The sequence below is a fragment of the Sphaeramia orbicularis genome, chromosome 12 (assembly GCF_902148855.1).
Source record: "Sphaeramia orbicularis chromosome 12, fSphaOr1.1, whole genome shotgun sequence".
Classification (NCBI taxonomy): Eukaryota; Metazoa; Chordata; class Actinopteri; order Kurtiformes; family Apogonidae; genus Sphaeramia; species Sphaeramia orbicularis.
The window spans coordinates 72,405,541-72,431,465 of NC_043968.1; the positions used below are offsets into that span (position 1 = coordinate 72,405,541).

The window sequence follows — 25,925 nt, forward strand, 5'->3', positions numbered from 1 at the left end:
GTTCCTCCAATCAGCTTCCTGCATGAAACAGAAAGACACAAGACAGACACAGCATACCTACAGGACTGGGAGAACACATGTATACACACAAACATGAACAGACAAATTATGACCCAGGGTCATAACAACCACTGTTATGCATTTCCTAAGGGATACATGTTTACACTTTACAATAAGGGTCCAAAAAGCATTCACTAATGGTTACCATAAGTCATGTTTATGAGCATTTATTAAGGCTTAGGTCAGGTTACTCATGTTCAGCTCTGCTGAGCTTCAGAGCCCGAGCTCAAACCCAGTCTCCCTGTTCCTCTCACCCACACTTGAGCTCCCTGTGCTACCACGACCCACCAGCCCTAACGGTACTGGTACCAACTGGTACTGGCAATGGCACTGGAAACAAAGTAGCAGACAGTTGCCCTTCTCAAGCCCATTAGTAAATGATTACTAGAGACATCATTAACAGCTTACTAATATATAAACAATGTATTAATTAATGCTGAGTAGTGCGTACATAATGATTAGTAATATATTATTAAACAGTTAATTAATGCTTGATAATATACTAACTAGCGTTAATTAGGGGACCCTTATTGTAAAGTGTTATCACATTTTGGGTTCTTATTTGTTACATTTGTTTAAAAAGATTTTAAAAAATTCTCTGAATAAAAAATAAATTCTATTCTCTCACTTCAAACCACGCCCCCTCAGCATGGGCCAATGGCGTATCGTGACGTCACAGTACGCAGTCGCAGTTTAAAACTCCGGCCGACATGTTGGAGTTTTGGCTCTAGTTTAGTCCATCTAACCCTGTCTAGTTTAGTCTATTTTACTGAGTCGGTGGTCTATATTTCCTGTAAAATGTAGGCGTCAGTCCGTCAGTATTTGACTGGTGTTGACACTATAGGGGCAGTTGTCGCTGTATTCGGTTGGTTTTCGCTTTGTTTTCGGTGTGTTTTCGGTCTGGACATGTCCAGTGCGGGTATAAAGTGTCCATCCTGTGGGTCCTCAAACGTCGTGGATGATGTGGTGTACTGTCAGCCTCAGACCGTGTGCGTGGACTGTGGGTCCGTGGTGTCCGAGGGGGTTCTGTGTACGTCCGACAGACACGTGGGGTGTTCAGGTAGGAAACACAACTGCACCAAAACACGACCCGGACAGAGGTATGAGTGTGTTTACAGTCCATGTACTTTAACACCGTTAATAGGATCCATGAACCCCTGTTTACACTCACAGTGTGAATGTCAACTGAAACCTGCCAAATGTAGACGTACAACTGAAAAAACTGTTCAAAAATACCCCTGTTTTGTAGTTTGAGAGGAGAACCAAAGAGGCACGTAAACTTCCTTATAGTTGTACTAGTGCACAGGTGTCCAACATGCGGCCCGGGGGCCAAATTTGGCCCGCCAAAGGTTCCATTCCGGCCCGCAGGATGAAAGAGCAAAACTGAACCTGAACAGTCCAGGTTGTCCAAATCATTTTGGTTCAGGTTCCACATACAGACCAATGTGATCTACAGTAAAAAGAACAACACAATAACCCAGAAATAATGACAACGACAAATGTTCCTTGTGAAAAATTATGTGGAAAAAATTTAAGTGAAAAAAAAAAAAAAAAGATTACACTGTGAAAATATTTGCTTTTACAAAAGTATTCTTTCACAATAAAACACAAATAAATACATAATTAAAAACAAAGATGAACAATCCAAAATATGCAATTTGAACAATATTCTGCCTGTTACTAAATGTTTTGTGTATTTATGGATCCACTGTGATCTATAGTTGTGTTAATAATAATAATAATGATAAGAGATGTAATATTGCAGAAATTGTTCAAATTTTAGCTCCAAACTCCAAAATTTTAACAATATTCTGCCTGTTACCAAATGTTTATGTAACACTGTGTGTAATGTACATGTACAAATAATAAGTCAAAGCATAATATTGTTAAAATTGCACAAATTTTTCAAATGAAATTTCAGTTTACTCAGGTTATTCACATGTTTTTTTTGTAAAATGTAAATATTTTCATAATTTAATTTTTTTTTTGGTTACTGAAACAAAAAGAAAAACTTGGATTTGTCATTATTCATAGATTATTAAGTCATTATTTTACTGGTCTGGCCCCCTTGAGATCAAATTGGGCTAAATATGGCCCCTGAACTAAAATGAGTTTGACACCCCTGTACTAGTGTATTGACCCGTGGGGAACCACGGGTTCTAGATGTGTTCGTTTCGATGCTGGGCAGAGCCTACTTTGGAGAAAAGATGTTCGTCTATGTTTTAAAAGTACTGAAATAAAAATTGTTTCGTAAATCATTCTTTAAAATGTAAATGACACTTAATATGTTAATACTGATATTTAGGGAAAGATGATAGTAAATGTGTCGTTACTGTTTTTAATTTAATTTCCCGTCATGCAGCGTGGTACTGCACTTCCTGTCAATCGTCATGGGCATAGCACCATGATTGTAATACTTTTGTATTCTAAAATTACTAATATCTCCCAAAATATTGGTCCTATCAACTTGCTGTTTTTGCAAGACTCTTCCTTGATAAAAAGTACTTAAGTTTGCCAAACTGCAGCAGTCAGCTCTGTATGGATTTTGTGTGATGCCCAAGATACACACACAAAGAGTCCAGTTCCCTTTTATTATATAGAAGATTCATGATGTAAATGGAATTGAAATGCCTTCAAGCTACTGCAGACTGTAAAGCTACTAGTAAAGAAAGTTATGTTTTAACAATGAATAAATTATAAAATTGTTTTCTATCTAAAATGAACTTTGTTACTTATAGTTTACATCTTTAAATTCAAACCTGCCAGTTTCAATACTTCTAAAGGGTTTTTTCAGTCAGTAAAATAAATATTTTGTCAGATGACAGAGTTGCGATTAGGGCTGGGTAAAATTTGATTGAATTTAGATTGATTTTATTGTAATTTTGTGTAATCGATTAATAGTGGATGAGATCGAATTGCACGGGTCACAGATTGCTATCTCCCATGAATCTGAATCAATCAATTAATACTGAATCGATATCGGATCTAATATTTTTTATTTTAATTTATTTATTATGTTTTTTGTTTTTTTTTAACAGATGTCAGCTACAGCCGATCTGCAGCCCCAGATAAGACGCCATGCGTGAATCTGGTAAAAGGTCAGTTCAGTCACATATGGGCCTGTAGGGTTATGGTTAGGGTTACATACCTAACCTTCAGGTGAGTTAATTCTGAATTTAATCTATTAGGCCCAGTCCCAACTCACCCCTTACCCCTCCCCCTTGGCCCTTGCACTTGGCACTACCCTTTGGAATGGAGCTGCAAGGGTAGGGGTTGAAACATTCTCTTATGAAATAGGACAACCATTCGCGACCTGTTACATCATCAGCAGTCATCGATGCCTCTATTAACAGATGCGACAACTTTGTTTCTGCAAATATTCATCATGCCATCAGCATCTGTAACCGTCTCTGTTCCATGGGCTTTGGTCATCTTTTTGTGGCTATCAACTGCAAACCACAGAAATGCCATCTCCAGCACATTGAAACCGCATTAAATGGTTGATCAAATGATTAAGTTGTTTACAAATAAAATACATACATTTGTGTGTTTCTTTCATCACATTGCTGCACTTTTTGGCTGTGTTTATCTCCATCTTGCCAATGATTTGAACAGAATTATGGGAAATTTCTCCTACCCCTCCGTTCATAGTGTGATCCTGAAAAATCTCCATTTTGAGGGTTATGCAGCCCTCTGCCTTAGCCCTTTCCCTCTGACTAATTGAGAATCGGGACAACACTACCCCTTCAGGTGTATGCGCAAAATGGAGGGGTAGGGGTAAGGAGGAGGGGCCAAGGGGTGAATTGGGATTCAGCCTTATTGTGAGAAGACACAATACTTATCAGACTAAACAGACTTCTTTTTTTTTTTTTTTCCCAAAATAAGCTTTTTAAAAGAGGGATTGTCTATCACTAAATAATTAAATTGGTGTCTTGTTTTGTGTTGTTGAAAGAGCTTATTATTTAAATTCGTTTTATAATATACAATTGTCATTTATTTTTCATTGTTTTGTCACAGTGCTATAATACATATTTCCAAAGAAATCCACACACATTCAGTTCAGTTTTATTTGTAGAGCCCAGTATCACAACAAGGTCGTCTCACAGGGCATTACAGAATTTATTGAAACATGGATAAACGCTGAAAAAAAAAAATCCACAAATATTTCCAAAATAATTTAGAGCTGACAAAAGTTAATGACATTGGTCATTGATTCTTCTTCCATGTTCAAAAAAAACTTAGACCTGGCTTTTGATTTTTGAATCAATTGAATATTTTACATAATTACACCAAATGGAAATGACATTGACAGAAAGAAGGTTCCCTTGAAATCTATGGGTTTGCCAAAAGCTTTTTTGACCCACTCTTGCTGAGAAAACTACTCTAGGTCTCATGTTTGAAGGTTTCCTTGTGCTTGCTGTGTTTTTCAGATCTTTCCATAGATGATCAGTAAGATCAGGCCTCGGAAAGAGTCATTTAAGAATAATTCCATGTGGTTTTCAGTATACAGTCATTTCATTAAATGGATATGTGTCAGTATAAAGCAGTTATAAGATGAAGACATTTAAAAGTCCATGTGTGATCCTCTTATCTCTACAGGTCTGCAGAGAGTGAGGACCCTATGTCTTATTCTCCGTGTCCGGGGTGACATTGAAGATCTGTCACAGACCTATTTCAACCAAGTGTATCAACACAAAACCTTCATCAACGTGAGCCTTCAGAAGAAAGAAATTCTTGCTGGTTGCTCTGTGCTCATAAGCTGCAGACTGCTCAACTGGCCCATTACCATGGGAACCATCACCTATCTGCTGGATGCTGATCCAACGATGGTGGGACCTGTTTATAAAGAGATGATCAAAATTCTCAACATCCAGAGTCCAGTCTTCAACTTCACTGATGTAATGGAATCTCATAGTCAGGAGTAAGTGCACAACTGTGTATTAAATAGTCACTAAGTTAGTAACTGGGTCTTGTCGCTACCCGATCGGTTCCGGAAGTACCAGATCGGTTCCAGCAACACTACCAGTCAAAAGTTTGGACTCACCTGTTTTTTCTTTATTTCCATGACTATTTCCATTGTAGATTCTCACTGAAGGCATCAAAACTATGAGTGAACACATATGGAATTATGTAGTTTTAAAAAAGTGTGCCATAACTCAAAGCATGTTTTATATTTTTGATTCTTCAAAATAGCCCCATTTTGCTTTTATTACTGTTTTGCATATTCTTGCCATTCTCTGGATGAGCTTCATGAGGTAGTCACCTGAAATGTTTTCCAAAAGTCTTGAAGGAGTTCCCAGTGATGCAGAGCACTTGTTGGCCATCTGTGGTCCATCTCATGTCATTTAAATGAGAAGGTGAGTCCAAACTTTTGACTGGTAGTGTAGGTCACCCGCATGCACAAAACTAAGTCACAACTTGCGTTCCAACGTTTCAAACTACGGCACACTAAGCTGATATTCAAAAACTGTTCTGAGCACAGAAATAATGTCATTTTATTAAGAAATTATATATCGAGAACAGTAAACAATATGTCACGAAGTTATAAAAACATATAAAAGTTATTTTACACGTCTACGGTTTAGACAAAACCTAGTTGAATTCTGCCAGATTTAGATTTGGCATGTGCAAAACAGTCCGCCATCTCGGATATGGCAAGTTTACTTGGACAAAAAGTGCCAGAAATGTTTTCTAGAATAGTATAGCTTTATTATTGTCATTCCGAACATACATCTGTTTACATACTGTACACTGTGAATGAAATTTTGTTGCATCTTACCCATCATTGTACAGATGGAATAAAATAGATAAGAACACAAAAATAAAGCTTAAAAATAAATGCAATCTAAAATTGCCAGCATATAATATTGCAAAGTAATTGCAGCAGAATAAAATGTTTGTAATATTTTATTTTAAGCAGGACTGAATCATACACTTTTATTTTCCTTCTTGCTGATGATTATGAGTGCATAATACTAAGTCCTTCTCATAGAACAGTATAATTATTATTATTTAATTAATTATTATTATTACTATTACCCTTATTATTACTTTATTACCCTTGCTTGCTAATTTATTATTATTATTGCTATTTTTTGTCACTTTAGCCACTTTAACAAACTTGTTTATATTGTTTATATTTTTATCTTTTCATTTTTCTATTGTATTGACGCATACTGTCTTGCACTGCTGTACGTACTTGAATTTCCCCCTTGCGGGATCAATAAAGTATATCTTATCTGAGCCATCTGGTTTCCTGAACCAATCTGGTAGCGACATGCATTCAAGTATTGCGATTTCTCAAACCATCCGTCTTGAATATTTCTTAACGGTCATAAAAAGGAAAACGTGATATTCTTGCATGGAACCAATCTGGTTCTTCCGGAACTGATCAGGTAGCAACAGGTCTTTATGTTTCTATTTGAAGGGAAAGAGGAAGTTTAAAAGTATGATCCACAAGAGGGCACCAGAGGCAGTGTCAGCATGTTTTGACTTCCTAGACCAGAACTGCAATATCCTAAAGGCTTTCTTCAGTTTATCAGTCACGTTTTGGACTGGTTCTTTTCCCTTCTTGTCATGGGATCGAATAGGAGATTTGTTCTAGTCTGAGGCTCTGTATGAGTGACATATAAATATTCTATGCATACAGTACAACACGTAATCAGTGACATTGATGTATGTTGTTGAAAAGTCACATCTTTTCCTGTTGTTGATGAGTTGATTGGATCAGTGGTTCTCAAATCCGGTCTTCGAGGACCCCTGTCCTGCATGTTTTAGATATTCCCCTCTTCCAGCACACCCATGCATTATTATTATGCATTATTAAATTCACCCATGCATTTTTATTTTGCACTTTTAGGCTGGATCACTGTAACTCCCTGCTACTGAGGTGTCCCTAAAAAGGCTCCAGCTCATACAACAAATTCTAACAGGTGTCAGAAAAAGGGATCACGTCTCCCCAGTAGTAGCCTCTTTTTGTCGGTTTTCCATAAAATTTAGAATTGAACTTAAACTCCTTATGTAAATGTACAAAGCTGTCAATAATATGACTCAGTCCTCCATTAGAGGTCGGCTCATTCCTTCCTATTCCAACAGAACCATTCACTGTCACTGCTCGGCCGACCTTTGGCTCCTGGTTTTTAAAAGTGGATGTGGAGGGAGAGCCTTCAGTTACTGAGCTCCTCCGGTGGAATTAACCCAGTGGTTCCCAACCTTTTTGGGTTCATGACCCCATTTTAACACCACAAATTTCCGGCGACCCCAGACATTCAAAACAGAGACTTTTTTGTTTTTGGTTTTGCTGAAATTAATTTGTTTTTGATCATTTAATAGTTTGCTATACTATGTTGCAAAGAAACGTTAATTTTAGAGGACATTTAGTTTTTACAGTGTTTATTATTATGGACAGAGGCAGAAAAGCCAGGTTGAGATAAAATAAGAATTTTATTTTCCTTGTTCAGGATATGTACAGTCAGTCCAGCTTGTGTTTAAAGGCTGCAAATAAATACTGAACAAACAATAACTCAAACTATGAATTATGAAAGAGCTTCAGCATCTTAAACCGGCCACAATGAACATTTGACAGATAAACGGTACCACAGTGCCTCAGTTTCAGCTTCAGAGTTTGTCATGTCTTTTATGGATTGGGATTGTCTCTCTCAACTCACCATATTTTTTATTAGGCAAGGCAGGTTTATTTATATAGCACATTTCATGTGCAAGACAATTCAAAGTGCTTTACATAAAACATTAAAAGCATCACAGCAGAAGCAATAAAAAGTATAGGCATGAGAAAAACAAACAAAAAAATCGGATAAATAGATAAAACAGATCAACAGATAAAACAGACAAGCAGATAAAACAGATAAAAACTTTTAGCTTAAAAGGAACAGTGCAGATCTGAACTGATGAATATGAACTCTATTCAAATGCAGCTGAGAACAGGTGGGTCTTTAACCTGATTTTAAATAGACTGAGTGTTTCAGCTGATCTGAGGTTTTCTGGGAGTTTGTTCCAGACATGTGGAGCATATTAGTAAGTTCTGAAAATTTATTTTTATCAATTAATAGAAATTTCAGGCAACCCCATTTGAATTCCAGGCGACCCCACGTGGGGTCTTGACCCCAAGGTTGAAAACACTGAATTAACTCATTGCATGGATCTGGGACGTCTTCACCTGGAAGACTAAACTAAATACTTTTCTTTTTGACTAAGTGTGTGTAGTCGGGGATAGTGATGTATCCAGGACCTCTCCTCTTTCTCTACTTTTCTCTCCATATATTAAGGTTCAAGGTAACTACATTTGTACCTGTAGGTAGATTTGTTCTGCAGTAACAGGAGAGGACATCTGCAGTGTACAGCATTAAAACAAAACGAAACAGACACAGAGGACAATACAAATACACAACAGAATAAAAACTACCACATGTAGAACCCATGGATCCCACTGGTCAACGCACTAGTTTATAGATATTATTCATGTCACCACTATTTGTCACTAACTCCAGGTGCTCTGGACTTTGCTTATTCCACATAGTGTCTGTGTTTCTGTTTTTTTCATCTCTCATTTGTCCACTAACCCTGGCTGGTCGATGTAGATGGATGCCCACCCACAGCCCACTTCTGTCAGAGGGTTTCCGTAAAAGTTTTTCCTCCTCAGTGTGACCCTGGTTTTGCTCCTGGAGGATTTATTATTTCCTCACCGTCTTTTTTAAAGGCCTTGATTGAATTTGTGAAATACCTTGAGATAATTGTGTTCTGTTTCTGAGTGTTTGTGTCACTCACCAGTGGACAAGTGGAACATTATTTCAAAATGAATGGAAATCTGATTTTGTTGGGTTGGTTTTCATTACTAAACCTGGTGTTCATTCAGATGTTTTATTGTTTTTAATCAGGTACAAACTCAACTCTCCACATGTTCCTGAAGAGTATCATGAGAACTCCAGGGATCTGTCCAAACGTGCCGTGGACCTGGCGGAACTCGCCGCAGACTCCTGGATTGTGACAGGTCGTAAGCCCCTTCCTATAATGATGGCAGCCATATACTTGGCCTGGCAATCCTTAAAACCCACAAGGACTCGCCTCAAAATTTCTCTGGACAAATTTTGTCACATTGCTAAAGTGAATAAACACAAACCAGCTGTGAAGAGAATAAGTGAGATAAAGGAGGTGTTGTGCAAGCTAGGAAAAGAGATTCCATGGGTCAGGGAGGCAGTGACTGCAGATAATGTTCTGCACCATGTGGAGGACATCTTAAAGTACAGGTATGTCTTGTTAAAGAGGGCACTGAGGAGCCATGAGGAGGCTCTGCAGGCCGAGGTTCAGGACAGTGGTGGGGAGCCACTGAACACAGGAACTGCACCGGATTCTGTTGATCTGCCCGGTGTTTCCAATCAGGAGGTTTCTGTGGCCAAAACAGCGCAAGACAATGGAGATAACAAGTCGGTGTTTGAGCTGGACAGTAACAAAGGAACCCAGGATGGTCGTGACCCGGAACCCAACTGGGGGAAGAGGGTCCTGTTTTCTCCTCCATGTGTAAGTAATGCGAAGAAAATGAAAGTCGACGTAGGAGAGTTTAAGGACGTAACAGGTGACGAGGAAATCTCAGACAGTGAAATTGATTCGTACATCCGTACTCCTTTGGAAACTCAAAACTTGGCTCTGGCACATAAGCATTTTTCTTCGTTAAAGAATGAGAAGTCCTAAGTCATTCTTCCAGTACAGACCAGTGTCTAGTTTTTTGTTAAATTACTTCTGAAGACTAAAAATATTAAATAAATGCAATTTCTGTAACAGAAATGCTCATAAGGAGGAGGTGTGTGTTAAATGTATCGAAGATCAACACTTAACTCAAATGAGCAGATTGTGTTTGAAGGTACCTATACTGTTATTTCTGTTTGTGTAACAGGTCATAATGTTCAATGGAAATGGCCTGTAAAGTCCTTTCTGTGTAAAGGACCCAACTGAATAGGGCCATGTTCACAAGTTCTGAGTCTTTCGATGCTATAATGACTTCATGGTACCTGTGTTTGTACTTACCCATGGTTTAGTTTTGAAATTGTAATAAAGTGAATAAAGTTGCTTTATGTGATGAGCTGTGACAACCACTTCATTATAATTATAATGAACTCAAGTGTGCCTTTTTAACTGAAAGTGTCTGTGAACCTTGCATTTCATTCGTTATGGTGTTGTTATGGATGTGACGTATCAGCAAATGGGAATGAAAAGAAAAAAATGTTAGTGGTTTCATAGAAGAAAAGTTAAGAAGGAAGGGTTAGGTCCACTAACTTATTGTTAGTGAACTGTAACATCAAATTCACATGGGAAGGTGTCCGTGACATCCGCCTGTACTGCAACATTCACATCAACAGTGAGGGCGGATGAACCAGAGACATGTACAGGAAACCAACTCGCATGCACTGATATCTCCTTTTGATTCTGAAAACAAACGGGGGGTCATCAGAACCCTCAACCACAGAGCAAAGGAACGACAACAGGTCAGGGAAGCACGGAAGACCTGGTTACCATAAATGGGGCCTTCGTCAAAGCCTAACCCAGGCACCAAGAACTCAGAGGCAGCAGAGAGAAAAAGCCAGATAAAGGAAAAGGCGTCGTCATTCCTTAAATGGCTGAAGTGGTAGTGATGTATGAGGCACACAGTAACCTTCTCCCTCCTTCTATCCAGGAGATGTTTAAATGTAGGAAAAGTCAATATAGCCTCAGAGGAACCGGCATTTTTAAAAAGCTAAGGCAAGAACAAATTAAAAAAAGAGTAGATGTATTTCTGCTAGGGGGTTAATCTTTGTAATGGCCTGGAAGATCAATTCAAACAGTCTAAAACAATTCAAACTTTTAAAAAGATGTACAAATTAATTATTATTCAAAAATATAGAGCTCAGGATTGACTGAAGAAAATACATGTTTAACAAACCAGGATCAATATTGGTAGCTGAGATAAGGACATGATTTACCTGAATTAAATTAAATATGTATTCTCTTCTGTTGTATATTTAGCAATGACTACATTGAACATGTTTTTGTTTGTTTTCATGTGGAAACATTGTGTTAATTGCAAATAGGGCTCAGCAAAATAAGTCTTAACTTCAGCCTAAACCAGGGGTGTCCAAACTTTTTTTAACGAGGGCCAGATCTGATAATGTGGACATTGCCAGGGGCCAGTGGTCCCTTCAGACATTTTTTAAACAGTAAAAATTGCATATAAATGCGCTGTTCTACACAATTTTATTTTCATTGTCACAATATAATTTTTTAAAATGGCAACGTAACCAAATCTAAGCCACTCAGGTGTGAACAAATTAAAAAAAAAAAAAAAACAATTCTGCCTTCCTTTCACATCTGGAGTCAGATAACATAGAACAAACTGTATAGAGTATCTTAAACATCCAAGTTGATAAAAATCTTAACCCCACATTCATTTTAAACATGATTTATATGAGTAATCATTACTCATATATTACTCAGTAATGTAAAGTCTGTTAACGTTTAAGATGAAAACATATGACTCTTACTCTTGTCTTTCACAAAATCATTCAGAAAGTAATATTTGTGTCACATCTACAAGTACATAACACCAGCAGTTAGAGGCAACTAACCTGGCAACTTGGTAGCCTGCCCTGGTGGTGAATTCACTGAACTCAGGTTCACATGAAGAGTCACTGTTGTGAGTTTAAAAGAGCTTGAATTTGTTTCACTTTTTCGGAGCGCTCACTCCCTGCTAGCTTGTTGTATGTGTTAGTATGTTTTGTCTGCTCGTGTCTCTTTACATTGAATTCCTTAAACAAGGCAACAGTCTCTTGACAAATTAGGCAAACACAATCGCCTCAATTTTCAGTGAAAAAAAATTGTAATTCCCATCTCTTCGGGAAGTGGCGGCCCTCACTGTCAACTTCGGTTTTTTTTATTTACAGGCACCATGGTTAGAAATTAGCGAAAAGGGTTCACGGTAAGGTCACAGAGCCAGATAGAGTTAGAGTGGTGCTGCCACCATGAGGTGAAAGGAGAAACTGCATTTTGAACCTTTTATGATTCATGTACTCGGTTCAACAGTCAAAGCGGGCCATAAATAATACAATATATAACCCAAGCTGTGGGCCGTGTAAAATCTGACTGCGGGCCGTGATTGGCCCCCAGGCCGGACTTTGGACATGCCTGGCCTAAACCCTTTCAGTCGCATTGTATATGGAACAATGGATATGCTGTTTTTGTTTGTTGTTTTAAGTAATTAATGACGGAGTAAACTACTACTACTACTACTTCTACTAAAAAGTCTCTGAGAAACGTCAAAGGATTTTCGACCAATCCATCCCAGTATACTTCAAACCAAGGTTATAATAGTTTGGGATTTTTCATGATAGTTTAGTTTTATTTAGTTTTGACTTTTTTTTCCCCCTCTAATTCAGTTAGTTTTAATTAGTTTTTAGAGCAGATTTGCTAGTTTTCATTACTTTTTGTTATTTTGTAAATGCTTAGTTTTAGTTTAGTTTTAGTTTTTTAAATATCTTTTATCTTCATCGCCATCGAATTCAAATAGATCTCATACAGGACTCTGCTGCTTTCTCTCAAATTTAGTCTCCGTGTTTCCAGGTAGAGTGGGGACCAGAAGACAACTCTAAACCACAAGTGACCAGAAGTGACGGACCGTTAAATATCATATGGTGCCAGCAGCTAAAATTGGTTGAGGGAAATAAATCGATTTCATATCAATCTGACATTGACAAAGACGAAAACAAAGGGAATTTTGTCCATAATTTTTATGTTTTAGTTTTGTAAGCACACAATACAGTTTCAGTTAGTTATTGTTTTTTTTTTCTTTTAATTATAGTTTTTATTTATTTCAGTTAACGAATATGTTTTTACAATTCTAGTTTTCGTCATTTCGTTAGTTTTCGTTAATGATAATAACCTTGCTTCAAACCCACCAACACCCTGACAGAGGCTCTGGAACACCCCAAGGATAAACCACAGGGAGAGGTAGAGTATCATAGTATATACTGTTCAATACAGTGAGGAGAGCGCTGACCTACAGGTCACACAACCTCTATAAACACAGGAATCAGCACAGGGGGTCCTGCACCCCAGGGTCAGACTGTGCAGTCTGTCTTCACATGGAGGAAACATGACCTTTACCAAACAGCAATGTCAGAACACTGACCAGAGTAGACATTGGTGGAAGTGTAATTCTTTCTTCACTGACTGCGAAACAATTATTCTCAAAACCAGGCCCTGTGGAGCTCAACTGGAGGGGGCAAGACTTCATCTGTCCATTATACACTAATTAAATTATTTATTTACTTTAATAAGTGACAAGTATTATCCTGAATATCATTACCCAAGAGCTAAAACCACATTTAAAACTCCTTTACAAGTAAAGATTCTGCATCACCCAAACAAGTACAAGTATTTAGGTATTATAACATTATTATTATTATAAAAATGCCTTTAGAAGTATCACTGCTTTACAATTTCTTAGAAAATGTAGAATAGTTGTCTTAAACTAACCTGAAACCTGTACTTTAATTCAGTTTCTCCTGTTACAATAATACCTCACATACTTTGCCTCCTCACTAGCATAGTAACTCAGCGTCCCTGGTTACCATAGTAACTTGCACACACAGCATCCCATGTTAAAGCACAGATAAATGAAGACTACAGAAATCAAGTACTTCTACTTGGTTACTTTCCAACTCTGATCTCTGAATAATTCACAAGTAGATAATTAGACTAAACCCCAAATGATGCTGATGCGTTTGACACATCACCTATTTTAAGTCACATTATTTCACTATTTTAACTCATTATTATACATTTCTGATGTTTCACCAGTTTGCTGAAGGTCTTGTGGCCTGAATGTGAGGAATGGATAAATATTTACAAAGGAAGGGGAGCTGTGACCAGATAAAACACTAAATATGTTTTTTATACTGTCCATAAATTAGAGCCAAAGGGCATGTTAATCTCTGCTCTTTTTCCTTATTGGCAATTTCCATAAATGACAAACTATTTCCTTTTGGGGTGGGAGCCCAAAACAATATCGGTTGAGAAATAACTGTCAAACTAATCAACAATGAAAATAATCAGTTTGTTTTACTACTTTTTAAATGTTTGCTGGATATTCCCGTTGTTTATGAAGTATAGTACTGCAAAGACTGAGAAATGCATATGTGTGGTCATATATTTCAGATATAAATGTTGAAACTATGTGGGATTTTGGTTTGTTTCAATACTCTGCAGATCTTTCTTGTATATTTCTTCTTTCCAGCATATTTCTTGCATACTTCACACACCCAGTACAGCCCTGCAAAAAACTATATTACACACCTTAAACCTCAAAACCTGACTTCAGCTCACACTGATTTGTTTTACTTTATTAACATAGCAACAGAACTTTTAAGTCTTTTTGGTATTAGTGTAGTTTTTAGCATAATTAAAAGGGGGGAGTCACTGTGAGCCAGTAAAGTGTTGGTGGAAACTATGTATATATTGTTATGTGCTAGATCAGGGGTGTCAAACTCATTTTAGTTCAGGGGCCACATTCGGCTAAATTTGATCTGTAGTGGGCCGAACCAGTAAAATAACATAATATAGAAATAGTGTCAACTCCAAACTTTTCTCTATGTTTTAGAGTGAAAAAAGTAAATTTACAGTATGAAAAGGTTTACATCTGCAATTTATCCTTTATAAAGATGTGAATAACATGAACAAACTGAAAAAAAGTGTAATTTTAACAATATTCTGCCTCAGTTTATCATTTATACATGCACATTATAACTTGCAGATCACAGTGGATCTACGAATATGCAAAACATTTAGCAACAGGCAGAATCTTGTTAAATTTGCGCTTACTTCTCTTAACACATTTCAGGTTGTTCATATTTGTTCAGGTTATTTACATTTTTTGTGAAATTATACTTTGATTTAGTGCATGAAAATATTTATATTTACAAAGAGAAAAATTTGGAGTTGTCATTATTTCTACGTTATTATGACAGTATTTTACTGGTCCTCCCCACTTGAGATTGAGTTGGTCTGAATGTGGAACCTGAACTAAAAGGATTGTTAATATCTTAGTGTAATTTTTGCATTTCACAAATTCATCCCAAGGGCCAGACTGGACCCTTTAGTGGGCTGGATTTGGCCCCTGGGCCTCATGTTTGACACCTGTATGCTAGAGGCACGATAGGTGATGTAATGAAAACCTTTGTCCAGGCAGTAATAACAGAGGAGCAGCAGAGCTTGGTGATGAAGGTGCAAAAAAACATAATTTATTGCTTAACAAAAAATTATGTTTACGTTTATGTTTATGTTTACGCATTTGGCAGACGCTTTTTTCCAAAGCGACTTACAGGGGAAAACCAATGAAATCACTCAATCAATCAAGTTTTATTTATATAGCGCCAGATCACAAAAAAGTTATCTCTTGACATTTTATATATAGAGTTGGTCAAAACCAGACTCTAAGTCAATTTACAGAAACCCAACAGAATCCTCCTGGAGCAAACACTTGTGACTGGTGACAGTGGCGAGGAAAAACTTCCCTTTAACAGCAGAAACCTCGAGCAGACCCAGACTCCTGGAGGATGGCCGTCTGCCTTGACCAGTTGGGGTTAAAGAGAGAGAGTAGAGAAGGGGAAAAAGAGAGAGCGATAGAGATAGAGACTGGGGGAGAGGGGGAGAAGGGGGGAGTAGGGGGAGACACATGGAGGCGGTTGAGGATAAGTGAGTGGTGATGATGAGGGCAGGGAAGAGGCCGGACCACCGCAGCAGGTCCAGAGATAATCGTGAAAGAATCTATGGTTATCCTGGGAAAAACCTTATTAGAATATTTAAAATGGAATGTTTGAAAGTGCTAGGATAGGAGGTGCTCTCGACAGAGCTGGGTCTTCAGGAGCTTCTTGAAGATAGGCAGGGATGACTCTGTTCTTGTAGCACTTGGTAGAGCGTTCCACCAATGTGGAACGACCCATGAAAAGAGCCTGGATTGTCTTGTACAAGGTCTGGGGACCACCAGACTACGTTCCCCAGACGAGCGGAGTGGTCGTGGGGCGACATAAGCTTTTATTAGTGCACCTAAGTAGACAGGAGCAGACCCACGGAGAATTTTGTAGGCTAGGATTAAAGATTTGAATTTGATGCGGGCAGCTATGGGTAGCCAGTGTAACTCAATGAGTAAGGGGGTGACATGTGCCCTTTTAGGCTGATTGAAGACCAGACGCGCTGCTGCATTCTGGACCATTTGTAGTGGTTTGACAACACAAGCTGGGAGGTCCGTTAGAAGAGCATTGCAATAGTCAAGATGGGAGATAACCATAGTCTGCACCAGGAGCTGGGTGGCCTGTTCGGTTAGGTATGGCCTGATCTTTCTTAGGTTGAACAGAGTGAAACGGCATGATCGGGTGACATAATTAGTCAATTAACAACAGTAAGAGATGACAAAATGGACTAACTAATACATTACGGAGCTGAACTAAACAGAACGGCTGCAGCAGGTGGTTGGGACCCACTGGTCGGTGGAAAGGAGGCGGCTCCGGCCTTTTAAAGCCCAGCTGATCCTATGCACCTGCTGATGATCAGCTGATTATCTCTGGAGGGGTGGAGGCAAGACCAAAAGAAAAAGAGAACACACACAAAATCTACCTACTTTATGATCTATACCAGGGGTGTCAAACTCATTTTAGTTCAGGGGCCACATTCAGCCCAATTTGATCTCCAGTGGGCCGGACCAGTAAAATAATAGCATAATAACCTATAAATAATAACAACTCCAAATTTTTGTCTGTGTTGTAGTGCAAAAAAAACCCCATTAAATTATGAAAATACTTACTTTTCTAAACTATCCAAACAAAAAAGATGTGAATAACCTGAAAAAAATGAATTTTCTTAAGAAAAATAAGTGCAATTTTAACAAGCATTATGGATCGGATCTCCAAAGCCAACAGTAACAGTCAGAAAATTGTTCAAACTGTGCTTAATTTTCTTTAGACATTTCAGGTTGTTCATATTTGTTCAGGTTAATCACATTTTATTGTTACGGATAGTTTGGAAATGTGAATATTTTCATAATTTAATGTTATTTTTTGCACTAAAAGACAAAAATGTGAAGTGGTCATTTACAGACATAATGTAAAACTTTTTTCCACATCAAACCGAGAAGAAAATATGGAGTCGTTATTTTTTTGCAGGTTATTCTGCTGTTATTATTTTACTGCAGATCATACTGGGCTGCATGTGGAACCTGAACTAAAATTAGTTCCACAGCCTTGACTGTGGAATTTTTGCACTTTGCAAATTTATCCCGCCGGCCGGATTGGAACCTTTGGCGGGCTGCATTTGGCCCCGGGCCGCATGTTTGAGACCCCTGCTTTATACCATTACATTGTGAAACAATTTGGATGTTTCAAAAGAAAATGACAATAACTGCTTACCTACATACAAATGAGCTATTACACAACATTTTGAGGCAGGAAGACCAGGCATCCCAGACACAAAATGATCAATGCTGTTCAATTCTGACAAATGCTTTGATAGAAAAAATGAGCCAACAATGACTTATTCTATTCACTTCAATTCAGTGGAGTTTTAACTGTATTAAACTAATTATTAATAATTCACAAATTTAAGTGCTTGAAAAACTAGCATGAAAATAAACTCAAAAAATCCTCCAAGAGCAAGCCCAAGGCGACAGGGAGGAGGAAAAAAACTTCTTTTACAGAAGGAAAAACCTCGGACAGAACCGGGCCCTTGGTAGGCGGCCATCTGCCTCGACCGGTTGGGGTGAGTGGAGAGAGGAGAGACAAAAGATAGGGACAGAGATTAAAGGACAAAACAAAAAAAAACCACTCTGGATGGCCAGTCAAACACCAGGAGAGTTGAAGTTCAAACCCACATATCAGGAATGTCCAACTCTGAAGCCAGAAATACCTGGAAAAAAACAGAAGAAAGAGAAAGGACGAAAAACAAACTACAAAAAACAGAACACAGATCACATTAGAGTCTCATTTCCTGCACAAAATAAAAAAAGCAAGAATATGACGTTTTCCAAACAGCCTGTTTTCATAGTTTCTAGGCCGTGCATCAAACACACAGTGAATGAAGAACTGTTTGAAGCTCCTGAAATGTGATTCTAATGTCTGAACAGGCCATTGGAGGAGTGTTCGGTGAATTAAACATGAATAACCTGTAGATTTATGGGATGTTTACTTTCCGGCTCCAGTTATTATAGGCTGATGATGTTGAGATGATGTTCTATATAACTCCCCTCAGTCAGAACGACCCGGAATATGTTATAGATGATATGGATGGGACCAAAAGGGACAAGCGTAGGGTTTACTTTGGTGCTGATGCTGATGTTTCAGACCAGTTAGAACAAAACAAGATGGAAGTCACTGATAGAAATGAGCTAAGAGAAAGGCTTGGTTGCAAAAAGATAAAAGTGTGGGTTGTATGGGATTTATTTTGGTGATGTAAATGCTAGTGATGGAAAAACCGAAGCTTTCTGAACCACTGAATCAATCTGAAGCAATTGTGTTGAAATGGTTCAGTGTTTCAAAGCATTTGATCCAATTAAATGTGGTGACATCTGCTGGATAAAATTATACATTGCAGTCACATTAAACAAAGGCCAAAGGGTCGTGAAACAGTAAGGTACTGTTGTGTTTAACAATACACGATATACAGTATGTGCATGTTGAAATGCTTGATTTTTTTTCTGTTACAGAAAACAATAATATACTTGTGTGACCGTGCCATCATATAATACTGCATGTTTTAGATATACACTACTGGTCAAAAGTTTTAGAACACACCAATTTTTCCAGTTTTGTATTGAAATTCAAGCTGTTCATTGGACTTGAACTGCTTGAAATGGTACAAAGGTAAGCGGTGAACAGCCAGAGGTAAAAAAAAAAAAAAAAAAAAAAAAAAAAAAGATAAGGTTAAACAAAACTGAAAAATAATGTACATTTCAGAATTATACAAAAAAGCGAACAAGAAATGGGTTAACAACTTAAAGCAGTTCTGCAGCAATGGAGATTGATCAAGCCTGGAAAGTTGGTGCTACCAGTTCCAACAGGTGTCCCAACATTTGTGAATTCCTTCCAACCCCCTCTGTCTACATAAAAGTAGTGTTGAACACACTCTGGTACCATACCGCTGGGAGCATTATTTGAACAGTATTGTAGTGCAGACAGTAGTGTGTTACTATGAAAATGGAAAAGAGGAAAAGGCAATTAACCATAGAAGAGAGACAGACCACCAGAACACTGAAAAATGTAGGTCTGTCCTACAGAGAAATGTCCAAGAAAGTCCAGGTGTCAGTAAGTCCAGTTTCCTTCACCATCCAAAGGCACTCAGAAACTGGAGGAATGCTGACAGGAAGAGGTCTGGCAGAGCCAAAGACACAACAGAATCAGAAGACAAGTGTCTGACAGTCAACAGATGGAGTGAGAGGAAACTGACAAAAAACAAAAACTGATGTTTTTATAGACATTTGAAATTTCACCCATGATAAGAAAATGGCAGAAAAAAAAGGTTAAAAAAAAAAAAAAAAAAATCATACAAAATTTGAACTTGGACCTACTTGTAAAAGTGTAATCACATCTATTTTGGGTCACTGGTAATCTATGAACCACATTAGGTCTGAATTCAACCAACAGATTTACTGCTAAAGTGTTAACCAAACAAACAAACAAACAAACAAACAAACAAACAAACAAACAAACAAACAAACAAACAAACCAAACCAAACCAAACCCAAAACAACACTCCTTGCCTTTCCTTCAGGGGGTGGAGTAATCAACATTTTTTTCCTTTTTTGGTGTGTATTATTATTTCTTATGTGCTTGAATTTTCATTTCTATATTATGTTTTGCAAAGAACTTAATTAATAGTAATCCGGACCTTTTACTGTTTACATATTCAAAATAAATCAATTAAAAAAACTAGAAAAGCACTCAGAGAGCACAGACCTCCGCCAGATCAGTCCCCCCCCCGATCACCACCAAAATTTAATCATTTGTTCCTTGTGCCAGTATCAACATTTTCTGAAATTTTCATCCAAATCCATCCATAACTTTATCTTGCTACCAGACAGACAAACAGACAAACCCTGATGAAAACATAAAAAACATGAATTCTTGAGTGTTTCGACCTTTAACCTTCGATCATCATATTCTAATGGATCTGAGTGAACGTTTGCACCAAATCTAAAGGAGGTACCATTAAAAACAACACTAGTCTGTGAGAAAATGCTCTTCTTCTCTGCTTCTCACATTCGACAGGTCAGAGTTAGAGTTTCAGATGAATCTGAAATCGTCCTGTTTGTTCAGTTCAAACTGAAGTTAAAGTCACATTCAATGATCGGTTCTGTTGACGTCAGCTGATCGTTAACAGAACATGTCCTTCATTATAATTAAGTCTTTTCAGTTGGAGACAAAGAGGACGAACCCGCTTCTGTCCCTTTGACCCAGAAAACCCACATGGCTTTGATCCGGTCCCATGTGATCTGACATGGTTTTAGGATTCTGGCTTCGATCTGGTTCAGGCTGGTTTTACTGGTTCAACAGTGTCCGGGAGACAGACCAGGACCAGGACCAAGATTCATTTTACTGGTTTAACAGTGTCCGGGAAACAGGTAAACAACCTTTTTATAGGAACCAGACCAGGACCAGGACCCAGAAACCAGACCAGGACCAAGATTAATTTTACTGGTTTAAAACTGTCTGGGACACAGGTACACAACCTAACTATAGGAACCAGACCAGGACCAGGACCCAGAAACCAGACCAGGACCAAGATTAATTTTACTGGTTTAAAACTGTCTGGGACACAGGTACACAACCTATCTATAGGAACCAGACCAGTACCAGGACCCAGAAACCAGACCAGGACCAGGATCCAAAAACCACACCAGGACCAAGACCCAGAAACCACACCAGGACCAAGACCAGGACCAGGACCCAGAAATTAGACCAGAACCAAGACCAGGACCAAGAAACCAGACCCGGGCCAGGTCTTGGTCCTGTTTACATCTGTCACAGGAGGGGTTTACCGAGGGAAACATCTTTGATAGTTTCAGATTTGATAAATGAAGTCTGTGCAGAATCTTGAATTGCAAAAGACCATGTCTGATGCATACAGAGGAGGAGTGAACACGTTCTTGGGCTTTTAACCATTGATTGTATTCAATGTCTACACCCAAATCCTCTTGCCAAGCCCTTTTGAAATGATCCAGTGTGGTGGTACAGTCCAACTGTGACAGCATGTTGTGAATTTTAGCTATCGCACCTTTTTTAAACGGATCAGTCAAAAACAGTGTATCCATTATGGAATCAGGAGGCTGATCAGGAAAGGACGGAAATATAGTTTTTACAAAGCTTCGGAGCTGTAAATATTTGAAAAAGTCTCTTTTATCTATGTTGTAGTGTTCTCGTAGCTGATGGAATGTAGGGAAAACCTTATTTATAAATAAATCTTTTATAGAATTTATTCCTTTGAGATTCCACTGGTAGAATTGGTTTGAAAGGGATGGTGTAAACATGTGGTTATTTATCAATGGAGTTAATAAAGAAGTACTATCCCATCCATAATACTTCCTTACCATAATTGTGTGAGAGACTACTGGGTTCTTAGCTGAGTGGACATTTTTGCAACTTCTTGAAAAATAGGTTCATAAGATTTTTTTTTTTTTTTTTAATGTATTTTTTAAATTTTTAAAATTATTATTGTTATTTTTAAAAAATATTATTTTTTAGAAGAAAATTTTTAATCACATTGTTTTTTTTCATGCCTAAAGAGGAATAAAAACACTCAGGAAAAAATTTTGATTAAGGTTCTCATAATTCGTGCATGAAAGGGTTAAAGTAAGTCAAACCAGAAGGATATGTGAGTTATGGGAGGATTGGGCAACATCTACATCCACATTAGTGTCTGCATCTTTAACATCGACAGTGTTTTTACATTCAGCCTGTTAGCTGGACAAAACGACTTTGTTTTTGTTTGTAGTACTATTAGGACTGAGTTTTATTACAAACTGTAGGCCAGCCTCAGTACTCACTCTTAATACTTTTATGTGTTTTCAGGATGAAAATTGAATTACACATTACAATACAAATCTTTCGTCGTATATCTAAGGACAGGTTCCAAACAAACTGTAACCAGAGAACAGACCTACACACAGTCTATATGTGTCTGTTTATGGCCTTGACATTCAGGATGTGGGATCAGGGAGGAAGGGGTTAAACACTGAACTGATCATATGACTCCTATCTTATCATGAGTGTAATTGCTAGCGTTACAAGTCTTATCGTATCACAAACGTATCTTTCTGTCTGTATAATACCACATGTTCTGCTTCAGGGTACATGAATGCTTTTAATGCATTAGAAGCCTAATGTACAAGTGTTTTAATGAGTGCAGAGGTAGTTTTATTAACAATATAACACAACATCAAATCAAAATGAGCAAAATGCATGTTAAATAAACAAAAAGGAAAGGATAAGATCAAGGTAATCAACAAAATGATCAACAAATTAAAACATGTACAGTTTAGCAACATAATGAACACAACTTCAAGAAAAATCAATATATTTAACTAAATAAAACTCAATATGTAGGATGAATGTCACTGTTTTTCTTGAGGTCATTATGGTTGAATGATTGTTATTCTGTTTTATTATTCATTGTGTAACTTGTATGTGTTTTATATCATCTAGTTTTGACTTTGTATGGCTGCTACCTTGGCCAGAGATTTCTAATCTCAATGGGATTTGCTTGGTAATTAAGATAATCTCCTCACCGACTCTTTTATTACATTACTACCTCATGTCCGATATTAATTTCTCACCGTAATAACATGAAGATTTTTTTTTTTTCAGATTTCTAAAAATTTGGTTAAAATTTTGTCATAAACCTCAATTTTGATCTGCTTTATGCTTCATGTATTCTCTTCAAAGTCTAAATATGGTACATAAGATAAGATGAGATGAGATAAGACAAAATTTTAATAAACCCCCTATGGGGAAATTGCAGTTGACAGCAACAAAATACTAAAATAAAGTGCAGGGAAGACAGAAAATAGAAATATACACATATCAAACATAAAATCTAATGAGAAGAAAGAAAAATCTGCTTTTTATACAAGTATTTGTATAAATTTAGATTTAAATTTAAATATTATTTACATATTAACATTGTATGTACATTGTGTTTATATGGTTGACATGGGGATGTGGGATAAAACCACCGAGACATCTGCTGACCGTACACAGCAGGGGTGTCAAACTCATTTCAGTTCAGTTCCACGTTCAGCCCAATATGACCTGATGTGGGCCAGACCAGTAAAATAATAACAGTGAAAAAAGTCAAATTACATTATGATGTTTACAAAGTTTCATTAAAAATGTGAATAACATGAACAACCTAAATGTCCTAATAAACAGTAGTGCAATTTTAATAATATTATGCCTCAGTTTATCATTTCCACATGTGCATTACAACTTACAGATCACAGTGGATCTACAAATACACAAAACATTTAACCCTTTCATGCATAGTGGTCACTACAGTGGATGGTTATTCTACAGCTGTTCTCTTGTATATTCATAGATTTTGTTGTTTTAGTTCCATATCAGCCAACACAGTGGACACTTATGCATCATTCCATACACTTCAATTCATACCATTACTGTAACTTTGCTGTTCTTGATAAACCTGACCTGCAGTGACATGTTTTAAGGTAAATCAATTGTTAATTGTTAGACTGTATTTAAAAGTTTTGTTTTGTTTTTCAAACAAAAAGTTTTTTTTTTTTTTTTTTTTGCATATTATCTCCATGAAGTGAATAATAACTAGTATTAGAATATGTTAAAATCTGAGAAAACATCAGATTAGCAGCATTAAAAGTGTTTTAATTTCATTGTTTCCATGTCACTTTCTGCTATTGGGTTTTATATATATGTTTCTTTGCTTCAAAAATTAAATGCATGGTGTACCTGAGTGGACATTTTTGGAACTAGATGAAAAAAAAAAATCGATCACATTGTTTTTGTTTTTTCATGCCAAAGGAGAAATAAAAACATTCAAGAAAAAAATCTTCTCATAATTCATGCATGAAAAGGTTAATAACAGGCAGAATATTGGTTAAAAAGCACTGACTTCTCTGAAGACATTTCAGGTTGTTCATATTTGTTCAGATTAGGTTATGATGATAGTATTTTACTTTGATCCACTTTAGATCAAATTAGTCTGTATGTGGAACTGAACTAAAATGATTTTTAACATCCTTGACTGTTAATATCTCTTTAGTAATATTTGCATTTTATAAATTTATCCCAGGTGCCGGTTTCAGCCTGTGGGCCGTATGTTTACCACTTATAGTATAGATCAGTGTACATTGGACCCTCAAATGTGTTTGTCCTGGGGTCGTACACTACCAGTGTTTTTTTTTTTTTTTTTGACTTTATTAACAACATTTGAATACACAATACAAAAATTTAAACAGACAAGATGTCAAAAGGGAAAAAGCATTTGAACATATAAGTTTCAGAAAATAATGCATAGATTTAAAGATACAAAGCATAATATACAAATAATAGTATAAAAAAGTAAATAAATGAATAAAAATAACAAATCTGACAAATATAAATAAATAAATGCAACAGAGAGTTCAGTCGTTATTAAAGAATTGTTTACAAATGGCCAAGGTGTTAGAGTTAGAGACAATACCATTAGGGATTGCTTTGAATACATAGTTGTATTCTTTATTTGGAATTGTAAACTAATTTATTGTCATGAATTGTTCATATCTTAATAAGTTCCCATCTTTGTCGAAGAGGTCATTAATGAAAATAATGTCTTTGTCAATCCAGCTCTGTAAAAAAATTAATACCGTTTTTTTTTTTTTCCAACTTTATTTAAATATCAATTTACAAACTGTCAAAGTTTAACATATAACACAATACATATAAGAAAATACAGATATAAAAATGAAATACAAACATAAAATCAATATATGCACGAAATACATTTTCAATAATTCATATACAAATAAACAAATAAACAATAAATACATAAATAATTTCTCACCAAAAATTTCATTAAATGTCAGAGGAATCATTAAATAATTTATCACAACTAACAAGCAATGTCCTATTTTTTTTTTTTTTAATTGACAAGGGTTAATGATTTATGAGATGAATTAAATTCAATAAAAAAAATGAGGAAAGGTTGGTTTGGAGGCTGAAAATTTTTGTTTATGAATAAAATATTTATCCAATAAAATAAAAAATGAAAAAACCAAAACTAAATATTGGAGACATTTGTCCTTATTTTCATAATAACATGTAACATCTTTCAGGGAAAAACAGTATGACATATTAACACAGGTTAGACCAAAATTGCTTTGTGACATTACATTCAAAAAACAAATGGTTTAAAGTTTCATCAGCATGTTGACAAAAAACACAGGAGTTATCCACATCCTTGAATTTTGAAATGAAAAAGTTGACAGGATATATCTTGTGAAGAATTTTGAAATGAATTTCTTTTATTTTGTTATGGATACAGTATTTATGAGGTAAAATCCATACTTTTTCCTGGTCTATGTCCTCGAAATAAGAGCGCCAATAAAATTTTCCTCGTGGTGAAAACCTATTTTTATCTTGAAATTTTTTTCTTATATGTTTATTGTTACATTTCTTGTCTTTTATATTGATACCATTCAAAAGCAACACAGATGTGCCCACTGGCCTAATTTCTTGACAGAAAGATAAGTGACTTTTCATTAAATTAACCCTTTCATGCATGAGTTATGAGCACCTAAGTTGAGATTTTTTTCGTCAAGTGTTTTTATT

General features: G+C 36.6%; 1 protein-coding gene across 1 annotated transcript; it reads left to right on the forward strand.

Moving 5' to 3' along the window:
• Window positions 1-775: 775 nt before the first annotated feature.
• Window positions 776-10,167, forward strand: brf2 (BRF2 general transcription factor IIIB subunit). Its single transcript, XM_030150780.1, has 4 exons — window positions 776-1,120; window positions 3,099-3,158; window positions 4,660-4,981; window positions 8,955-10,167. Exons 1-4 carry the CDS (start codon window positions 967-969, stop codon window positions 9,763-9,765), a joined length of 1,347 nt encoding a protein of 448 aa, XP_030006640.1. The 5' UTR covers window positions 776-966; the 3' UTR covers window positions 9,766-10,167.
• The last annotated feature ends 15,758 nt before the right edge of the window (window positions 10,168-25,925 follow it).

What these genes read in the sequence shown, in the direction of transcription:
- brf2 (XM_030150780.1), top strand. Translation starts at nt 967, where the DNA reads ATGTCCAGTGCGGGTATAAAGTGTCCATCCTGTGGGTCCTCAAACGTC. An exon ending in CAGACACGTGGGGTGTTCAG is followed by an intron (nt 1,121 to 3,098) that starts GTAGGAAACACA and finishes TTTTTTTAACAG; the next exon opens with ATGTCAGCTACAGCCGATCT. An exon ending in ATGGAATCTCATAGTCAGGA is followed by an intron (nt 4,982 to 8,954) that starts GTAAGTGCACAA and finishes GTTTTTAATCAG; the next exon opens with GTACAAACTCAACTCTCCAC.